Source organism: Doryrhamphus excisus, linkage group LG3, assembly GCF_037039965.1.
Source record: "Doryrhamphus excisus strain RoL-2023G ecotype Guam linkage group LG3, RoL_Dexc_Guam_v1.1, whole genome shotgun sequence".
Classification (NCBI taxonomy): domain Eukaryota; kingdom Metazoa; phylum Chordata; class Actinopteri; order Syngnathiformes; family Syngnathidae; genus Doryrhamphus; species Doryrhamphus excisus.
Window position 1 is genome coordinate 14,534,850 of NC_136359.1, and position 15,185 is coordinate 14,550,034.

The 15,185-nt window shown below is 39.8% G+C and overlaps 2 protein-coding genes across 3 annotated transcripts; one reads left to right on the plus strand and one right to left on the minus strand.

The window, feature by feature from the left end:
- The first annotated feature begins 10 nt into the window (after positions 1–10).
- Positions 11–4,757, plus strand: LOC131127939 (uncharacterized). Of its 2 annotated transcripts, none has more exons than XM_058070348.2 (6): positions 11–584; positions 864–1,252; positions 1,366–1,510; positions 2,234–2,356; positions 2,866–2,956; positions 3,053–4,757. In XM_058070348.2, the coding sequence occupies exons 1-6, from the start codon at positions 440–442 to the stop codon at positions 3,249–3,251; spliced, it is 1,092 nt and encodes a 363-aa protein (XP_057926331.2). In that variant the 5' UTR covers positions 11–439; the 3' UTR covers positions 3,252–4,757. The 2 variants fall into 2 exon arrangements, with proteins under 2 accessions (XP_057926331.2, XP_057926332.2); XM_058070349.2 differs by having other exon boundaries at positions 1,369–1,510.
- Positions 4,758–6,797: 2,040 nt separating this feature from the next.
- aqp3a (aquaporin 3a) lies at positions 6,798–12,804 on the minus strand. The gene is made up of 6 exons (XM_058070621.2): positions 11,951–12,804; positions 9,106–9,232; positions 8,887–9,024; positions 7,923–8,038; positions 7,615–7,832; positions 6,798–7,528 (listed from the first exon to the last, which is right to left on the minus strand). Exons 1-6 carry the CDS (start codon positions 12,056–12,058, stop codon positions 7,327–7,329), a joined length of 909 nt encoding a protein of 302 aa, XP_057926604.2. The 5' UTR covers positions 12,059–12,804; the 3' UTR covers positions 6,798–7,326.
- Between the last annotated feature and the right edge of the window lie 2,381 nt (positions 12,805–15,185).

A 15,185-nucleotide genomic window follows, 5' to 3' on the forward strand; every position in this document is an offset into this window, starting at 1 on the left:
TGGGGGGCACGAAAGACACAGAAAAACATCATGTGACCGCACAGGCCTCCAAAGCTGTCCCATTTTTCACCATAACGAGTGGGCAATCCTATTCAGCTTGGAACAATGTTTTCTTTTACTTAACAGATTTATGGCCTTCAAATGCATCTCCAACCGTTGGCCATTTGCATGTTGTGTACTGACTGGATCACCTATACTGTAAAAGTATGTGGAAGTAGAAAAAACGCATTCTCATGTAATAGGCATGCAAAAAATAAACCAAATTGTCTAAAAACCCTAGAACTGACATGCAGGCAAACATTGATGCATTTATAGTTTTATAATGAAAGAGTTCCCCACTTTGAGAGTTATGGATGTCCCCTAGAGCTTCAAGAAGGAATGCAATACCACCCCCAACATCCCCCACCCCCCTGCTTCCATTCATCCACTCACTGCAGTAATGAATGCAAGAGAGGACGGAGGGAGGCTACATGAAGTCCACTTTCCAGTTAGTTGCACTTGTTCTGAGTGGCCGACTGGACCCATCGCCACCATGGGGAGAAAGATCAAGTCTGTTTACCTCCTTCCACTCCTCATTTTTACTGGTGAGTCGCAGTTAAGAGTTTGTTTACAGCAACTATCTCGCTATTTAAATTGGTTATTGACTGCAGCTGAACTGTTGACACTTTTGTTTATACTTTCACTGGACTGCAACACAAGCCGCTGGTCACAGTTGTGTGCCTGCTTTATTGCTCAATATCTCGACAAACTAAAGAAAAAGCTTGTAATTTCTCAGCATTAACAATTTCTGGAGGCTAAATGTATGTTTTGTGTGTTCACATTACCATACTGTATATGTTTGCTTCCTCTTGTCCCCTGTACAGAAGTGTCTGCTTTGAAGATACGGAACAAGCTGCTGGGAACATGTTTGCAGGTACAAGATGGGATACCAGGGGGGAGAGTGTCACTCGGGGAATGCAACCCCCAGTCTGCGTTACAAGAATGGCTCTGGCTGCCTAGCAGCCAGGCTCTCACCAACCATTTCACCGGGGAGTGTCTGACTGCACCAGAGGAGCAGTTTGAGGGGGTTCACATGCAGCCCTGCAATGCTGTAGTCCAAATTGAAGAAGCTGGCACAGAGTTGGACAGTGATACAGGCAGACAGAAATGGTCTTGTTCCAAGAAAGGCCACTTGACTTTGCTGGGGAGGGGACTGCACTTGAGTGCCACACAAGAGTCTACTTTACTATTCTTGTCGAGGGAACATAAACAGGTGAGAATGTTTAACAAGACAAAACAGAATATTTCTAATCTGCACTGATATTGGCTAGTTAGAAAAACGCATGTAAACTACGGCGCTACCTTAAAGTTGATTTGATTCACTAGCAGGGCAGCCGGTGGAGGACACTGGACAACCAAACACTGTGTGATGGCAGAGACGGCGCCCATCACTACCACAACCAACATCACCACTCTCTGGGGAAGTCAGTCGACTTCACTTTACCAATCACTGACATGGACAGACAAGCAGGTAAGGATAATTAATGCATTTGTCAATAGTATTCATTTCATTCATTCATTCATTTTCTACCGCTATCCTCACGAGGGTTGCAAGGGTGCTGGAGCCTATCCCAGCTGTCTTCGGGCGAGAGGCGGGGTACACCCTGGACTGGTCGCCAGCCAATCACAGGGCACATATAGACAAACAACCATTCACACTCACATTCATACCTATGGACAATTTGGAGTCACCAATTAACCTAGCATGTTTTTGGAATGTGGGAGGAAACTGGAGTCCCTGGAGAAAATCCACGCATGCACGGGGAGAACATGCAAACTCCACACAGAGTTGGCAGAGTGTGGAATTGGAATTGAACTCAGGTCTCCTAGCTGTGAGGCCTGCGTGCTAACCGCTCTTTAACCGACTTTATACTCTTGAATAAAAAGCAAACTAGTATTCAATACAAGATGTGAGATATCATATCCCAGTGGAATTCTGCAGTAAGCCTGCTAGTCAAATTACACTGGCTGTAATATATTTAAGTGCACTTTTGCTCCATTCAGTGTTCCTTGTGCTGGAAGTCAGCCAGATGCCATATAGTGTGACATCATTTTTGCCCAGTCATGGAAATAATGACTCATGTTACATCTTCACAAAAATCCCGGCTTTTACTGTATCTCTTTATTGTACTTTATCATATCAAAATCTATAATGTATTTGTCCTGCTTTTCTTATTCTTTCCCTCCCTTGTAGCTGATGTTACATTGAGTAATGGCGTCACAGAAGAATTTCCAGTAAGAAACGCGACTGATGTTTCATCCCTGACCACCAAATCCCCTGCGGATCCTACCATGATTTTCTTCAGCATGGACTACGGTAAATTATTGATGTTGGAATAAATGCACCAATTATCTAATTGGAAGAGAGGAAATGCTGGCTTCAGGCATGCAACTGTATGTTAATGATCCACCACTAGGTGGCGATAAAGGAAAGAGAAACTGCAAAGAATGTTTTTGTAGTGTGGGTGCACGTTTGAAAGGTGTTTGGTGGTGGAATGCCTTATATGCTTTATACTTTTGCTAAGATACTAATGCTACCTTGATTGACAGAGTCATAAACAGCATAAACAGCTTAAGCAATATAGTTTACAGTAGTGTAGACATCACTTTCAACTGATTTGAAGTGCAGTTCTACATCAGTTCAGTTCTACATCTACCAGTTCTAGGATCTATGGATTTCATTAGACTGTGTAGATGTACTTAGTGTTGAGGAAACGTTCAAACACATAAACAAAAAGTGCATCCTTGTTTAGAAATAGTTAGCAGTAAATGGTGGCATTGCGGTTTGTGTAAAAGTAATGACGTGCTGCATATATACCTTTACAGGCATGGGATGGAAAATAACCATGTTGGTTTTAAGCTCATTGGCTCTCGTCCTGGGTACGGTGATCCTTATTCTCAATGTTTATTCAAATAGGTGAGTGTAAGCACACTCCAATGTAAAGAATCTTATATGTAAACCTGAGTCACAAGGTCAATAAGTTTACATTGTAAACTTGTATTGTTGTTGCAGGAGGAAGAAGGTGGTATGTGTTCTGAAGTCGTACGCTCCAAGACCAGAGGCCCGTGTTCCAGGATCCCCAGTGCCAAATGAGAGAGCTCCCTTAACAGAGCATGCCATGTGTCTGCCGCTCTCCTCTCCTAGTTTACAGCGAGGAGAAATCCTGATTGAGTGGAAAGATGGCACCGTGACGCCACTCTATGAAGCCTGAAAGTTGTGCAATTAGTACACAGAATGTAGCGTCTGATAAGGCGACTTTAGTGAAAACAGATGGCTAAACTAATAGAAGACTGGAGGTTTTTCATGGCATGTATGAAGTTATTGATATTGTAATGATACAAAGTGAGCTAACAGTTTAAACATCCCGTATTACTATGCCAAATCGACATTTAAATTATGTGTACCACCCTGATCTGTATGTGTTTCCCCCACCATTTCACTGAGGGAAAAAATCAGGCTTCACTACACATCTTAAAATAAAGCATCTGCAAAATATCCATTAGTCTACAGACATGGGAGCTGTAAGTTTGATCATTTGGTTTTTATTCACCGAATAAGCTCATCTCGTATGATAGATACATATCAGATTTCTATCTACATACGAACCAGTCCTGTACTCTTCACACTGACGTGAGAAAATCAGGTCAGGTCACTACAGGTCTGAAAAAAATCTGAATTGACCTGCAGTGTAAATGTTGTGCACAATAGCCCTTCTTGAAGACACACATTCTGTAAACACAGCTCATTAGCATTAAAGCTACAGACACACAATCCACCGTGTTGCCAATAGATTTTGGCCAATACACTTCCAATACATGGTTATTGGACCTCTGAGACTTATTTTAAAATATTGAAAAATAGTATCACTTGGGATTACAAAACAAATATCGTCTGGATTAAATCAAATTGGTTGAAAGTGACAGAGTCCACATTTTTGCTGCAGGTTTAAACTAAATAGCATGTCATTTCTTTTTCTTAATGTCAATGTAGTAATTATTGCTGTGTGCTTATGTGTATTTTTTACTCTGTATAAAGTTGTTTTGTAGTCATTGCTACCATAGTTGCCAGTTGCCTTTAAGAAACAAGAAATAATGCTTCAGCTTTTTCCTTTCTCTGTAATATAAAAATGTATCACTCTCAACCTTTTGTTTATATGTCATACATTTTCTTGCATTTAATAACATTTTTCTATCATGAAAATGGGGGATGTACAGTAAATAATGTTTTTCATAGGATTCCAGGTCTATGTTGACCATGACTTCTAGAGTATAAATTAAGGTAGATAATCGGTAACTCTAACCAACTTAATAACCAAATAATCCATTGTTTTCAAACATGTTGCACATTTTTAAAGCTATCATTTACCTGTATTAAAACTCTATGTTTACCACTGGTTTTGCATTTTGTATGAACTGTAATAATATTTGCACATAGTTGCTGCTTGTTACCCAAATATTGTTATAGTGTGCTTGTGTGTGTCTACAGTGATACTAGCCTACAGTACACTCGTGATTGTATGTGACTATAGTTCTAAGGAATAATACATCCGCCTGTAGCATGGAAACCTCTCTGTGGGAGGAATCTACTCTAAGTGTTTTTTTTGTTTGTTTGTTTTTTTACAGCCTGTGAGGCTGTAATTGGATTGTATTTTAACTATAATCTAGATCTGGAAATGAAGTGCGACATTGTTTTCTTGTCATATATTAATGTGCACGCAGTGCTCTTTTCATTCTATTAAAATGATTCTTTGTTTATAGGAGAAAGTGTCTCCCCTGCTGGCAGTGTTTAAACTAATGAGAGGGGAGCCACATCATATAAACTGCTTTCTACACTGTGAAAATGGCATGGCATTTACCCCCCCACCCAAACCACATCCATATGCTTGGAGCAAAAACAACTTTATTTCGACAAAGCATCATTTAGGGAACTGTTTTAATGGATGTTTACCTTAACTGTTAATCATCCTTAATCATCCTTATATAACAATATATTCTTGGCATTTAAATATGGATATCCAACATATTAGGTACCCAGATAGCAAGGTGACATTGAAGCAAGGTAGAATATATATTGAAGTCTCATTGTTAGATTGTTGAATCAATGTCGGATTGTATTTCAACTATTGTGAACCTTGACACAAACATGACTAACAGTCATTAGTCAGTGCATGTATTAAACTGGAAATTGAATGCTACTGTACCTTGAACTGGTACCTTGAAAATACACAAAGGAGGTGGAGAATTAGAAATCTGCTGACATAAGAAAAGAACAAAAATATATATTTTGATGTCAAAGCTTCTGAAAGTCATACTGTAAACATTTCCAGAAAGTTTTGTTCTACAAAAGTTTTGCAAGATTTTTGCTGGCTGACTGCAGTAAACAATTTGTCAGAGTGATGCACTACAAAACTGAAGAATGCCAGTTGCCCCACATGTTCACATGTTCAGCTTGTTTTGTCTGAAATATACTGACATCCAGACAGGAGACAACGTTGGAGATGAGACTTTGGCATGCACAACCTGACCCAGGGGACGTAATAGAGACTTTAAAGCTATACTCTGTAGTAACCCTTGTGAAATTGATTATACTCGGTATGTCGGATGCTATATTGCTGATATTACAAAGTTTAAAGATGAAAGCATTCCATGTTTTTTTTTTGCAGCAGACCAGTCAGGGCTTTTACATTTCCTTCCTTTTGCAACATGTACAGTTAGAAGCATTTTTTTCCTACATGACGTGGTTTCTTGAGATGTTTGTCTACCACTTAAAATACATTACACCTGATCGGATAGTTACATTTTAGTCAAACTGTGCCTGACAAATTGAACATTTACAAAGTCATAAGGTTGATTAGAGTAGCTTCACACTGGAATTACATATTTCCAGTTCAGTTGACTTAAATGTCCTGTGTTTCGCTTTGCAGGCCGAGTAAGTAAGAGTCAGTTTCCGATAAGGAAAGCTATGGTTACAGATAATTTAGATGGGTGAACGGATACAAATACAGATACAGATAATGGTGTACTTGCTCATCCTTAATGGCCGTAAGACAGTATTTAACTCTTTATTGTAGTAACTTGAGTTTTATTTGTTTGATCTGGGTTTGAATGCCTTTTCCAAGTTGGACCGGTTGGGCAAACTCCCATGCACCTTCCAGTACCCTCGCGAGGGTGTAGAGCTGGTTCCGCGACCGGGATGAAAACTGCAATGAACCTCTTGTAGCAGAGGTTGGACAACGGTCATACCCTTCTCTCCAGCACCCTGGAATAGACTTCCCCAGGTATGCTGAGGAGTGTGATCCCCTTATAGTTGGAGCACACAAGACGGCCGCCCTTCTTAAAGAAGGGGACCACCACTTCGGTCTGCCAATCCAAAGGTACTGTTCCCGACTTCCACACAATGTTGAAGAGACGTGTCAGCCAAGACAGTCCCTCAACATCCAGAGCCTTGAGGAATTCCTCTCACGGATTAATATGCCACCTATTCACATTATGATAAAATATGCATATTTAACCTGTTCTTCTCAATTTTATTGTTATTATTAGAACTTGAAATGAAGATGAAAAGTCTGTTCTTGGTCTCTGATTTTACAAATTTCTCCCCAAAAATGGGCCTTGTAGTCCAGTGCAACAGCATGTGATGCCGAGAACTAGAAAAAAAGGCTAAAGAGAAGAAATAGCCTTTACATTACCAATGCAAAGCTAAGCATTTTTAATGTCATATCAGTTTGGTAAAGAGAGAAGCATGATCCACATCCATGAAACCATAAAAACACTTTATTGTATCAGTACAAAAGAACAGCTCCTCAACTGACATACAAAAAAGACAATATAAAGAGGCTCATATTCCAGTCTAGTACCAAAACACCAGTAACAAAAGGTGCATGGTTCACGGTTCAATTCATGACTACGTGCTTATAAGTTTGTGACACAAACTCATCAACAATGTCATTTAACTGTTTTCCCACAGTAAAATAGAAAGTAGTCTTTGGACTTTAATCATGGCCAGTTTGTTAAATTCTTTGAAATCATCTGGACTGGTATAAGGTCTAGTGCTAATGTAGATTAAAATAGATTTAAAACTACACTGGTACAAAGAATAAAATACTGTTTATACATGAAGGCTAGGGACACAATGTCAAACTCCCCTAGTCCCCTATTCTACACATAATACAAATGATGACAAAATAGCTTCATTTCATGATCACATCATTCTGGCAGTAGCTAGAAAGGGGATGGAGATCAATTGTGCTGGAAAGGGAATCAAATGTGTGTTGTGGCAAGAGCTGCTCAGTGAACCTGTTTGGTGGCCTCTTTCGACTTGTCGTTGGTGGTGACATTGGTGAGTCGAACACTTTCCTCCTCCGCAGCCCTCCGGTCACGAACCTCTCCCTCCTCGTGGAAACCGACCATCATTTGGTAGATGATGACGCCGATGATTGTGCCGAGGAAGGGGGCAAAAACAGGTACCAAGAACCAGCCGTTTCTGACGCTGAAAAGTGACAATTCCGATTATAAGCACTTTGTTGTCAAAAAGCTCTCCAAATTATTATAATTACAAGTAAAATGGGTGCTTACGTGAAAACCTCTGAGCCCCACCCGGCTACTGCAGTGAAAATACGAGGTCCGAGGTCTCTGGCAGGATTGACGGCATAGCCAGAGTTGAATCCCATTGACAGGCCGATGACGAGAACCACAAAACCCACAGTGAAAGCCTCCAGTCCTTGTGGGATAGGGTTATTGTAGGGATCCACAATGGCCAGAATGCAAACGATCAGTGCCGCTGTGCCAATAATCTACAGTGGAGAGGGATAGATGGACATTATAAGTTTGATTACCCAAGTATTTTATTTATATGTAAGGAATTAAAGAAATCAAAATCTTGCCTGATCAAAGAATCCATTGACAATAGTGAGATGTTTTCCAGGATAGGTAGCAAATATACCAGCGGTTGCATTTGGTCCAGTCACATTAAATGCTCCAGGAAAGTCCCACAGAGCATCTGAATGGTTTCAAGAAAATAAAACTTTGAAACATGTAGCTTATACAGCTAATCTATAGCTAAGTTCGAATCTTGTGACATCTCCTTTACTTCAGAACTACTACTATTTGCTTAAATACTGTGCCGCTCACAAGTCAGTGAGGAAACGGTAGCTCCTTCTTTGGTAGGAGCCAATCACAAGTTTGTCAACTCACTGGATGTCAATTGCACACTCATTACTCAACGTAACAGTGTGACTCATGGTGTCATCTTACAAAGAACACTAAACTCATCACACAGCATCTTAACACTCAAAAAGAATACAAAATAAATATACAAACAAGTGTCAATATGAGTTTAAAATGAAAAAAAATGCGCAAAGCATTCATTGGGGTGTGCCGGCGCTGCAATTATGTCAGTCTCCCTCTGGGCTCCTCTGGCTCTCTCTGGGAGACAGATGCAGCATTGCAGTGACTGCCATCCATTCATATAATCATCCATCCTTTAAAGTCTTATTGACACCATTTATTAGGTATACCTTTTGAGTGTTAAGATGTTGTGTGATGAGTTTAGTGTTATTTGTATGATTGTTACATTGGTAATGACATCCTGCAATTTCCAATGGGTTGACAAGCTCGGCGTGAACATTTACATAACTCATGATTGTCTCCTGTCAAATATAGAGCTGCCTGGTCCTCACAGATTTGTGCGTTCCACAATATGCCATTTAATGACATGGACACGTGCGGCTTATATATAAATGGCTCATCTTACTCAGACCATTTGTGAGCTGAAAAAGGAATGTGATCAGAAAGCCTTGACAAAACCAAAATATAAAAACAACTTTGACATCGGGACTCGTCTCTTACCGTAGTACATGCCAAAAATGACAGCCGCTCCAAAGAACCCGCCAATTGTCTGAAAGAGGAAGTACATGGGGAACTTTCTCCATCGTTCCCTCCCGAGCAGACACAGGGCGAAGGTCACTGCAGGGTTTAGATGTCCTCCTGCGACGAGCACATGTAGACAGTGAACAACGGTGCCACAGCTTTATGTAATAAAAAAAAAACATTAGCCTGAAACCACACCTGATATTTGGCCACAGACTAGAATCCCCAAGGTGGCAGCAAAGCCAAAGGCAAAGTTTACCGTCAGAAATAAACCATGAGAACCACCACTCAACACCAACTGGGCCACGGCACCGCAGCCGAACATCTGGAAGACAAATGTACATCATTAACTACAACCTCTATTGTCAGATGGTATGCAGTTTGAACAATTTTGAATTTTACGTGAGAAAAATACAGTTTTAAAGCACACAGTTAGAGCATACAATTTGAAAAATATCAATCAAGCTATTTTGTACATCATCACTAATAAAAACAAATCTTTGACATGATCAGTGATGGCAACAAGGAAAAATGCAATGATGACTATAGAACTGGAAATCGAACGTAGTATGATGTTGTGGCTGCTCAGTTCACTGTATAATATGGCTAAGTCAACAAAAATACACTAGAAAGTGAACTGTAAAGTTTTGATGAGATGTATGCAACTCAAGAGCCAGTATGTGTATCCTTCTTTTTATACTGTATGTACAGTTACTAAATGCTTCATGATGTTTATTACTTATGGGATAAATTGGGAATCTAAATAAACCTCTAATGTTTCAAAGTATCTTCTTTCTCTTTCGGCTTTCCCCTTCAGGGGTCGCCACAGCAAATCAATAGCCTCCATCCAACCATGTCTTCTGCATCTGTCTCTCTCACACCAACTACCCCCATATCCTCCTTCACTACATCCATAAACATCCACTTTGGTCTTCCTCTACGCTTCCTACCTGGAAGCTCTAAACGCAGCATCCTTCTACCTATATATTCACTATCTCTCCTCTGGGCATGTCCCAACCATCTCAGTCTGGCCTCTCTGACTTTATCTCCAAGGCGTCTAACATGTAATGTCCCTCTGATGTACTCGCTCCTGATCCTATCCATCCTGGTCACTCCCAATGAGAACCTTAGCATCCTCATCTCTGCTACCTCCAGTTCAATGTATGTATGTAATGTTTTAAAGTATATCACAATCATTGATGTGTTTTTACGTTGTTTAATGATCATTATCAGTAAATCAAGACAAATAAATACCCATGTACTGTAGGTTTATACTGTAGTTACAAAAGGTTGACTGTGTTAAAGCATTCAATGATATTTAAATATAGTCCAGGTTCCATTTACTGTAGATCAATAAATGTTTGTTTGGTAGTGTATTTTGGTGTATCTGGTTCATAGTGTAAGTAGTCAGCAGATGAGGATGCATCACTGCTAAGTTGTTAATGGGTAGATTGCATGCTGTGTTTCTGTCATTTTTTGCGTGCACTTTATTGGTCTGTATATGAAATGTGGGCTCCACACCTTTTTACTTTCATACTGTTAATCATATCATTATATAGGACTGCTCATTAAAAAAAACACAAAAACACACTTTCTTCAGTATATACTGATTTAGTTAATTTAGATGTTTTGGTATTCCAAAACTTGCTGATTCAGCAAGTTATGCATTAGTGCAGCCACAGACAGCCTTCATCACTGTGGGGGAAGACTATAATAAAACCCTCTGTAGACCAAAACAAACATCTGGCCGACGTTTTTTTAGAACTGAAAGTTAAATTTAAAACACAACATTGTTTGTGTGGTGCCTTTTGGAGAAGAAGGATTTGATCCAGGTCGAATACAAGCAAGACGATGCTTGTGCTTGTGTGTGCTAACAGCTACATGCCTACATACACATACTGTAGGTGGTTTGCATTGTCACCAGCGGAAACTAAAGTTGTGGCATCGGAGAGAGAGAGAGAATGTTCGGTGACACTTCTGTCATAAATGGGGGAGGAAATCAAACACGACATGCACTCTTTGTGCCTCTAGTGATGTGTGTCACTGTTAAATGCCTGGACCACACCTTTATGTGTCATTTAGTAAATGTTCAATTATTATGTCAGAAGAAATTTATGTGTTTTTATTGGACAGCGAGCCTGTCTTCCCTATTCTCTGAAAAGCAGATTTTGTGGAACTTATTTTGGGGTGTTTTCGGTTCTCTCAAAACTGTGTTTACTCACTGACCAGAGAATTCAAAATCAACAATTTTCTCAAGCTGCTGCACTCTCTCTCCGGTCTTCTGGCACCTCCCATTCCAACTTTGAAAACCAATGTTCTATTCTATTCAGGGCTCATCGGACTGGTTCAAGACTCCTCACAGTCTTATTCTTATAAATAGAAGATCATGTTAAATAAAAGGAATTTTGGAGCGAGTTTGCTTTACCGAGAAGCCCTCAAGCAAGACGTTGATCTCCTTGGTTCACTTGGGTGGACATTAGAAGACCGTTTTTCTGAACATTAATCTACAGAAATTATTTTAATTATATATCCGTGTCTACAAATATTTGCCAATAAATTTTGCACCTTAATCAATAAATTGCATTTAGCAGGCAGTAGGTGGTAATATATACACATATACACTGTGGCATGATAAGGATATCACTAAGGCCCCTGATTCTAGTTCCGAGATTACACATTGAGTATTGTATTATATATATATAACAATGCAAACATAGCTTACATTTACACTCTTACAAATATTGCATACAAAGACTAACACTTTGCATCCTCTGTAGTGTGTGCTTGGCTTGTGAGTTGCTTTCATCACTTTGGCAAATATTGTCACTGAAAATTGACCCAAGGAACAGCAGTAAAGTAAATGATTAGACTGCAGCATAATAGAAACAATGGAAAGTGCAGAAAAGTGACTCTATAGAGGAGGTGGAGCAAATCAAATGTTGATGACTGATGTTGATGACCTTAACACTGAAAACCCAGCATTAATCCACGACCTGACCATGTAATAATACAATCTATCTATCTACTGTCCATATAGACTTACCACAAGGATGAGCGTGCCTAGACATTCTGCCAGGGCCTGGCGAAGCAACAGGTTGCGGATCTGGAAGGTCTTGGACAGTTTTTCCAAATATATCTTTTGTCTGCCCATGTTGTCTTAGTGGTGGAAGGATGGAGCCGGAGCAGGCACACTTGGTTGGCAGGCTTCACAGAGTAGATGCGAAGCTGGAAAGACCAGACTCCTCTTATAAAGACGGCAGTCTTGAACTGGGACGGTGCCAATCCCGAGAGCGACTCCACCTACTGCAACACGCCTACAGTTCACACTGCACGTCACAATGTGAATCACAGACAGGATTGCATGCATTTACACATGTGCATTTTATATCTGACAGTTGGAAATGTTACCTGTATGTGTAGTATTTCCTTTAACATTTCATAAAATGCATTAGTCATTCATTGTGTAAGCGATTGAGCTATACATATTACAAATAGGTCATGGTAGAGGTGCCATGGGGACAACTTGGAACCAAATTTAATACATTCAGCTGAAATGGAAGCCCTATTATAAGGCACTAGAGTCATGTGATTTCAGCTAACCAATCAAAGTATATTTATAATTCAAATATATTAATAAAAATGAAGAATTTTCAAATTAGAATCCAACGGATTTAAAGAGTTAAACCTGCATATATCCATGCGTCTTCCTTCCTCACCACCTCACCTGGTTTGGGCTGACCTGTTCTTTTGTTCCTGGTCTGAAACTTCATCACTGCACATTATTCTTCATGTCCTTTCTCTGGTTTCAGAAGTGTGAGAACATTTCAGGCTTGAAGAGATACAGTATAGCTGAGATCTACAATGCAGCTGGAAAGCATTCACATGAGTGCTTTACTTTTTTTACACGTTACATGACAGCCTTATTCCAAAATAGAACCTTAGAAAAATGTGTCCAAAAATTTGTTTGGAAACGGAAAACTATGAAATCACATGTACTATCGTGGCATATATAGTTTTTGTTTTTTCGCTCTTTAATTAGCATTTTGACTGTTTCTATGAGATTTTTAACCAAGCTCCTAAGAGGAATAAAGCTGTGACGCAAATCACCACCAAAGGGCCCTGAGGGTTTGTATGAATCATCTTAAGTCAGAGTTTACCTGCGTTAGGAACGTTGTTTGCGCCATGATGATTCAGATGATTTGCCACCCCGACAAGAGAGGTGCAAAAGAAACTTTTCTCCCTGTCTGAGAAAGTAATATCGTGAATAAGAGAAAGGAAGGAAATGAGGCAGCTCAGGTGAATTTCAGCCAGTTCCTCTACTGTATTCAGGGCGTGCTTCAAAAAGTGGAAACATTTGGTCAATTCCAAGGACCCATGACTGACAGTCATGGGCCCCAGTAAATAGGGAAACAGCTTTATCTGATTGTGATTTTTTATGGTCAAAAATTGTTAAAACAATCTAACAGTTCAATAGCCACATTGATTGAAGATAAACCTCCAAATTAACTGACCAGCTACTAGTTACATGAAATGGTTTGGTCCACTACTACATTCAAAGTTGTCTAATTTTATTTGAAATGTCTGAGACCAGATGTTCATGTTGAGTTTGTTTTTAGTATTGACTAACAAATGTATTACACATTTTAAAAAAATCTATAATAGCAGCACCCAATGCAAGATATCCAGTGTCTCAATGATCTTAACCTTTGACTGAAAAAGGCATCAAGTTGAAAAGCAATACAAGCAAGGGCAGAGGAGCTGATCTAACCAGTTGTCTGGATGTAGTTACTTTAAAAGGCACAACAGGAAGGGTGGTGAGTGAAAACAATGCTCAAGACCAAAAATATTCTGGAAACAATTATACAAATCGGCAGTGTGCCTGCCTCACAGTCCGGTGGTCTTGGGTTTGAAATGTAGAGTTTGCATGTTCTCTTATGTATGAATGGTTGTTTGTCTATAGACACCGTGATTGACTGGCAACCAGTCCAGGATGTATGTTGCTTCTTGCCTAAAGTCAGCTGGAATAGGCTCCAGCTTATTATACATGACTTGAGCAGGACGAGTAGTAAAAAAATGAATGAATCTGTGCAAAGAGTCCATGTCGGTGTGACTGTTTTGCTTTTTTTGCACTGATTCAAATGATTGATGTGCATATGTGGCATGTGTCAACCAGCTGTGTCTGTCTCCAGTCGGGGTGCCAGATGTTTTACATCAGTTGCTGGAAGGCTTAATAAAAATTTCAAGTTGGCACGCAGCTCAACAACAGTACATAGATTCATTTTTTACGACATGGCTGCTTGCTTTGCGGAAGAAGGATGTGTCAATTGTTGTTTAGAAGAAAGCAACATTTCACAAATTGCGTAATTGATAAAAACAGATTTGTCACAGGATAACAGTGACGTTTGTGAATCAAAATCGCTGACTAATGGCATCACCAGACAGCAATCTAACCGGTACATGATTTCTGGTTGTCTCATTTCCTTGACTAGTTCCTTACAAAAACACCTCTTTCACCACTCACTCCAGGTAGACCTTCTCTCATAAATTCATGATTACATTCGTCTAAACCCAAACTGCATTATTGCACAAGACAACACAATGCGTCATTTAAGGATCATCACACTAGGCTCGGATTGCACAGTTTTATAGCCTTGTTGTGTTAGCTCCTGTTTATAAAAAGTGAATGTCTAGTACATTTCCACTTTCTATATAATTAAGCAGAGCTGCAGACACAACATGTCAGGAGCTGCACATGTTTTCAGACTCCATGACACCCACCGTTGTCAGCATGGCAGTTAATAAATCCACCTTATAGTATGTTCTTGAGCAACTCATGAAGAGTCTAAGCCGCCATGCCGTCTGCTGTTTATATGACAAATATGCCAAGCATCTACACTGCATGTTGCAAAGAACAATTAACGCAATAATGCATGCTACTTTAAATGTCTTAATACATTAATTGAAGTACAATAGTTATTTTGGACTGCACCAGAGACTTATTGAGACCACAGATGGGAGTCATGGCCTTTTTACCTCATATTCACAGCTGAAGTACAATGCTCAGCATCCCACATAATTGCACCCTTAGAGCAACTGACAGAGCCTCTTTACCGGAAATCTTACACCAAAATGTGGATAGGTGTGCCAACCAGCTGGATGTTGTCACGCAATAACCTCAACCTAATGTGACAACGTCCCATTTGTTATCTTTGACAAGCATGAAAGCACGAAAGCTGTTGTGTTAGTTATGTTAGTTAGCAGATTCCCATTATACATCA

Excerpts from the sequence above, each read along its gene's own strand:
- LOC131127939 (XM_058070348.2), top strand. The coding sequence starts at position 440 with ATGAATGCAAGAGAGGACGGAGGGAGGCTACATGAAGTCCACTTTCCA. Across the intron at positions 2,357-2,865 it reads TTTCTTCAGCATGGACTACG|GCATGGGATGGAAAATAACC; the intron begins GTAAATTATTGA and ends ATACCTTTACAG. Across the intron at positions 2,957-3,052 it reads CTCAATGTTTATTCAAATAG|GAGGAAGAAGGTGGTATGTG; the intron begins GTGAGTGTAAGC and ends TTGTTGTTGCAG.
- aqp3a (XM_058070621.2), bottom strand. The coding sequence starts at position 12,058 with ATGGGCAGACAAAAGATATATTTGGAAAAACTGTCCAAGACCTTCCAG. Across the intron at positions 8,039-8,886 it reads CATTTTTGGCATGTACTACG|ATGCTCTGTGGGACTTTCCT; the intron begins GTAAGAGACGAG and ends GAAACCATTCAG. Across the intron at positions 7,529-7,614 it reads TGGGGCTCAGAGGTTTTCAC|CGTCAGAAACGGCTGGTTCT; the intron begins GTAAGCACCCAT and ends GTCACTTTTCAG.